Genomic DNA, 5,934 nt, shown 5'->3' with positions numbered 1-5,934 from the left:
TGCTGATCCTTCTCCAGAGATTGCCGTGGCCGGTGAGCGGGCAGCCTGTGTGTGCATGAGGAGAGGACCACCGATGAGGAAAATCAAATGCCGGGATATGAACGCGGGCCAAGGCCGGTGCGGCCGGCCGCCGGCCACCGCGTGGCGGCACGAGCGAGTCCGTACCACTTCTCCTCGGCATTCACTCACTTCTGGATGTGTCCGTTGGGCTAGTCTCCCTGCACTCAATCTGAATGTGTCCGTTGGCCCGGCCTTAGCCAAATCACGCTTGGCCCGGCCTTAGCCAAATCACGCGCGACTTCGGTTCGTGCCTGCCAGATTGACAGACGATTTTTCCTCTCTTGATTTTGTTACGAAATTGGGCCTTCGACTTTAGATGTTAGGCTTAGTGCGATGTCTATTTGGTATTCCGTTCGGACAATCGGCACCCTTTCATCAAACAGTTTTGCTAGAACTCATCTAGATGAGATTTAATTTGGTTTCATTCATCTTTTATAGCCATTGGATGTGATGCTATAAGATGCGTGTATGCTGACGTGGGTTGTATCCATTCTTGTTTTTTAGGTGAATGGGACCAAATTACGTCTCATCTAGATGAGTTCTAGGTACTCCCTTCATCAAATGGGTAAGAGCAGCGACAAATTTCGTCAAGATGATGGCTTCAGACTTATCGATGTATTACTTTGAAAGGTTTTTATTGAATAAAATTAATAAAATGGCTGCATGCATCGTCCAGATGCAGAGACCGGGGGTCGTCTTCTTTTTTTAAAAAGTGGAAACGAAATGATAATATTTTTTTTTAAGAAACGCATCATAGACACAAACACCGACATACACGTGTGTGTACTCACTTCGATGAATGTATGTAAGCACATTCATGACGTCATATCTGTATGAGCATCTCTCATAGACTAGCCCGCCTGATTTTGAGATAGATGAAGTACCACAAACGTCTTGTAGTTGACTGACATGTTTTGCTGAGAAGTTGTCCACAAGTTGTAAGTTTATCATCAAGCATTTGCTTGGTTGATCTTGCAGCCATTCGATTATTGGGCTAGTCTCATGTGCGTGGGTAAGTTCTTGACCCTGTGCAACTAGGCGGAACAGCGGCGGCGGCATGATTCAGCGAAAACCTAGGCAGCCTTTGAGCATCGTAGCGATGTGCTACATTGCTTGCCACAACTACAAATTAAATGAGCCGCACGCCCCAGGCAGCGGCCCGGGCTGCTTGGGTCCTGGCGCCGTCACTTGGGCGGAAACATTGCTGACGCATAAATGAGTTTTTCCATGCCAAAGATAGAAACCCAAGAGCAAGTTCCAGGTTCATAAGCGCCACGCATGACCAGACTCGATTCTCTCTGGTAGCACGACTCGATTAGGCTATAGGAATTGTGGGGGTCCAAGAGAGGGGATCACCAGGTAACTTCTTCGAGCTCTGGATTTGGTGCTCTTCTCGACGGACCGCCAAGCCATTTCCTAATAACCAAAATCTATCGATTCTCTCCGGTAGCATGGATCGATTAGGCTACAGGAATTGTGGGGGCCAAGAGAGGGGATCACCCGGTAACTTCTTCGAGCTCCGGATTTGGTGCTCTTCTCGACAGACCACCAAGCCTTTTCGTAATAACCAAACTCTATCGTCCTACTTCCTTCGACTTTAAATAGAGGGCGCATAACTTCTAAAAGAAGGCACATACACATTTCATTGATCGGGCGGGAATCTCGAAAAGCGTGTGCACCTTTTTTTTTTAGCCGGAAGAAGCACATCACTAGTTACAAGACTAAATAACTAGGCCCACTCAGGGCCTGCAAGCGGCGCTTGGGGTTGTTGTTGTTGGTCAAGCCTTGTGGGCTTTGGCCTTCCCTGGCTGGCCGTGCTTAGAAGATGTATCAACAACAATGAGTAAATGAGAAATTGAGAATGCAGTTATACCAACATTTATGCCTCAATAAAAAGAAGTTGTCCCAACATTTGTTTTCTCAACAAGTGACTGGTAGTTGCCTGAAACAAATTACTCAGGTCCCAGGTCAGGCCCCCCTTTAGAAAAAAAAAAATCCAGGCAGGGCAGCCTCAGTTATGCAGTTAACGCAGGCCCTCTGCCCTCTGGCTGATTTTGCTTCACTTGTTCTGCAGCATTGGCACACCAGTGCTGGCCTTGCACTTGCAGTGAGCGAACCAAGCGAAGTCTCCTCCATCCTGACTCACTCAACCCTTCTATGCATACGATACATTTTGTCCGATTATTGTACGACGCCAGGACAAACCATTCATGCTTAAAAAAAGAGACAAAGCACGTCCCTTCAGTTGCAACGTCACACAGATTTCAAACACTTGTTATCGTACGAAAAGTAGTTTCGTGACTCAATAGGCAACAACATCAGATAAACTATGCTGGCCATGATCACAAATCACCTTGGAACATGACAGTAACAGAATGCATTTCGTAATCACAGGGCGTAACATTTAAAAGCACAGGTTTGGAAAATAATCTGAGCACCGGTGGGGCAATGCCTCAGCAAATGTTATTTACTAAACGCTGGAAGCCGACTTAGCCGAGGGAGTGTCCGAGACACATTACTCTGAACAATACACTACATAAAGCTCAAGTTCACCGTACAGGTGACCCACCAGGGAGGAATGCAACCGTGGGATTCACTTTTATTTTAAGATCGAGCTTAAACCCTTAGACCGCCATGGGACTCACTAGTTCTGCAGCATCGACACCGCCTCCTTGTCAGTGAACCAGGTGAATTCTCCATCATCAAGTATAGCCATCTCAACAGGGAGCAAATCAGAAGTCTTATTGTCCGAGATCGCCTTCTGCACTGCGCCGGCTTTCCCAGCCCCAGTTACCACCATGGCGACATATGCGGACGAGTTGATCACCGGAAACGTGAACGTGATTCTCTGTGGCGGCGGCTTTGGAGAGTCCAAGATGTGGGTGACCCACTTTGTGTTCTCTTTAACAAGAGGATGGCCTGGGAAGAGAGAGGCGATGTGGCCGTCCGGGCCCATGCCAAGAAGCTGGAGATCGAACCTGGGAAACCCAGTTGTCTTTGACATTGCAAGGACGCCATTCTTAACAAGTTGCTTCAAGATAGTTTCATAGTCCTCTGCTGCTCCCTCAGCAGACAAGGCATCATTGATAGCATACACTTGACCAGCAGGAATTGGTACCTACAAAGTAGAAGACATGACCCAGTTAAAGACTTCTCAATAGGTAGAAAGTTACATGTAGCTATAAAACTGATGAGAATGGAACAATTATAGATAAGAATGTGTCACTATCTAAAGAACTGTAAGGGCACCCACAATGCGAAGCGCTAGGAGTGAGCGCCAGGACTAGCATCCTGCCCAATCGGCAGTTAGACCAACAAATCCTGGAGTCTAACCCAGCGTCGACGCCAAAGCTGCAGGCGAGCGCTAGCCTTTTCTTTCGTCCTCCGCGTGAGTTGAAACTTTGTCAGGCGATCGCTAAGCACCCGCTATTAGCGTCTGCCACTGGAAGAGGAAGCGCTAGATTCCTGGGATATTTATTGTTTCAATCATAAGAGCCGCTGCTAGCGTCTCCCACTGGAGATGCCCTAACTAAACTTGTAACAAAAAATGAAGGTTGTATCTTGAAAAAGGTACAGATTTTACAGGACTCATCTCTGCAAATGTTTTACCAGGCCACATAACGGAACTTACGTAAGACCATATTTTGCCAGAATCACATGTTATCTGCACGGCTGTCTAGATGATTTCCAACTGAAGCTAACATAAATATGGCGCTATGCCATACATGGACACACTGATCAAATTTCTTATAAGGCATGGATACACTAAGATATAGCTCCAAATTTATCCAAAGTTAACATGGTGAAGCTAAATAGCCTGTTACCAAATCCAAGCATTACCATAATCTTATTCCTTTACAACTCCCCATCACTGGAAGCCACAAATTATGTCTTCCGAATGCCCTAACTTACTAAAGGAAAGACCAAAATATGTGGAAACTGGGAGTTGCTACCATACATTCAAGTGAGGCGGTCTACACTATCTACAGGACTGTAACTAAATTTCTCAAAGAAAATGAAAGTTGTATCACTTGAAAAAGCTACAGATTTACAGGGTTAAAGTTCCCAAATGTTACTGAACTTATGTAAGATCATATCTTGCCAGAATCACATGTTATCTGTACAGCTGTTTACATGATTTCCAACTGAAGTTAACATAAATATGACATGATGCCATACATGTAAATGATTATGAGCATCCCTACAATTTGTACAATAAATTGATAACACAGGTTTAATTATGACTTTTTGTAGGCAGGTATGTTGCGCATGATTATATAGAGGGGCCATATGCTTCCACAAATATAATCGCCGAATTTCTTACTAGGCATGGATACACTCAAACAGCCCCAAATTTATTCAGAGGTTAACATGGTGAAGCTAAATGACCTGTTAGCAAATCCAGGCATTGCCATAATCCTGTTCCCCCATCCATAACTCCCCATCAATTTCAAGCAAATAAAATAAAATTATATCCTCATAATGTCCTGCCTTACCATAGGAATTGCATGAAGAGGAGTAAATCTAGGAAGAAGCCGTGGGGAATACCTTGGAGAGGAACCCATCGAGGGCGAGCTTGTAGTTGCTATCCTCATGGTCCTTGGGCACGACCCTCTCGTCTACCCAGAACACATGCCACTTGCTCCAGTCAACCGTCTCCAGGTACGGCGCCTCCGTCAGCTTCCTGCGAGACCAAAAAGGAATCAGGGATCCTCACGCGATCCGGGAGACCCCGGGCAGGCAGAGAAGGAGCGATCTCCGGGGAGGACGGGCGGGAACGGACCTGAGGGCGTAGATGAGGGATCCGCCGGAGAGCACGACGGTGAAGGCGCCCCTCTCGGCGGCGAACTTCGCGGAGAGATCCGCCGTGTACTTGGCCAGGGCCACCGCGAGGTTCTCCTCGGCGTCGAAGATGAGCAGGTCCCTCTTCGAGGAGGCGGCGGGGGCCGGGGCGGCCATCGCGGCGGCGGGGAGGAGGACGGGGGTCGTGCGCGCGGAGGAGAGGAGGCGGGACCGGGACCGGAGACTCCGGACCGGGGCGAGGGACGCCGGCGGCGAGCGGCGGCGGGCGAGGAGGGGAGGCAGGGAGGAAGATGCGGCGGCGGAGACGGAGACGGACATGGAGGTGGACATGTGTTATATGCGGGGTGTGGGGCTGGTGGCGGGGGTGACATGTGGGTGGTGAGGCTCGCCGCGTTTTGTACCGTTGAGATCCTGATAGACGGCCGGCGTGCGGAGAAAACCAGGCGAACAAAGTGCGCCCGGCACTCCTCAAAATGTTCCAAATTCTCTGTTCCTTTGCCCGCACTTGGGCCAATTATTTTGCCAAGAATTTGTAAGAGAAATGGGAGTAGATGGATACTCATTGAAAATTATGTTTTTTTGGCAAAGGATCAAAAACAGATTCAAAATATATGATGGGCGAATATTTTTGTTTGGCAAGGCTAGCTTTGGCACCAAACAACATACATATATTCAACAACAACAAAAAACATACATACATTCATGGCTTGTTTCGAACATAGAATAGACAATACAAGGAACAAAAACGTAATGTCTGTGCAGATGCTAATAATCCCCCCAAATGGTAGAGAAATGGCGGAATTCCTATAGTTATTTATAAAGTGAATCAACAACCAAAAGGACGCCTTAGGAACATTTCACAGATTCATTCCTATGGAATCTTTCTGTTCCAAGCAATCCTTAACTCAAAGTTGATGTAGAGAACATGCTTAGCTTCTATTTTATCCAAGGGACAAATGCCCTCAAGCTTTTTACAAAGAACGATATGCCCAGGACTCAATGAGCAAAGTTAACGCCCAGTTTTATTATGCGAGATCATAATAAAAAAATGGTAACATGCTACCACCAAAT

General features: G+C 47.0%; 1 protein-coding gene across 1 annotated transcript; it reads right to left on the bottom strand.

Moving 5' to 3' along the window:
* Positions 1-2,378: 2,378 nt before the first annotated feature.
* LOC119302565 (probable 6-phosphogluconolactonase 4, chloroplastic) lies at positions 2,379-5,227 on the bottom strand. Its single transcript, XM_037579601.1, has 3 exons — positions 4,844-5,227; positions 4,609-4,744; positions 2,379-3,178 (listed from the first exon to the last, which is right to left on the bottom strand). Exons 1-3 carry the CDS (start codon positions 5,191-5,193, stop codon positions 2,705-2,707), a joined length of 960 nt encoding a protein of 319 aa, XP_037435498.1. The 5' UTR covers positions 5,194-5,227; the 3' UTR covers positions 2,379-2,704.
* Between the last annotated feature and the right edge of the window lie 707 nt (positions 5,228-5,934).

Source organism: Triticum dicoccoides, chromosome 5A, assembly GCF_002162155.2.
Source record: "Triticum dicoccoides isolate Atlit2015 ecotype Zavitan chromosome 5A, WEW_v2.0, whole genome shotgun sequence".
In the NCBI taxonomy this organism is placed as follows: domain Eukaryota; kingdom Viridiplantae; phylum Streptophyta; class Magnoliopsida; order Poales; family Poaceae; genus Triticum; species Triticum dicoccoides.
The sequence above is the reverse complement of the archived record's forward strand: the minus strand, read 5'-3'. Positions and strand labels throughout refer to the sequence as shown.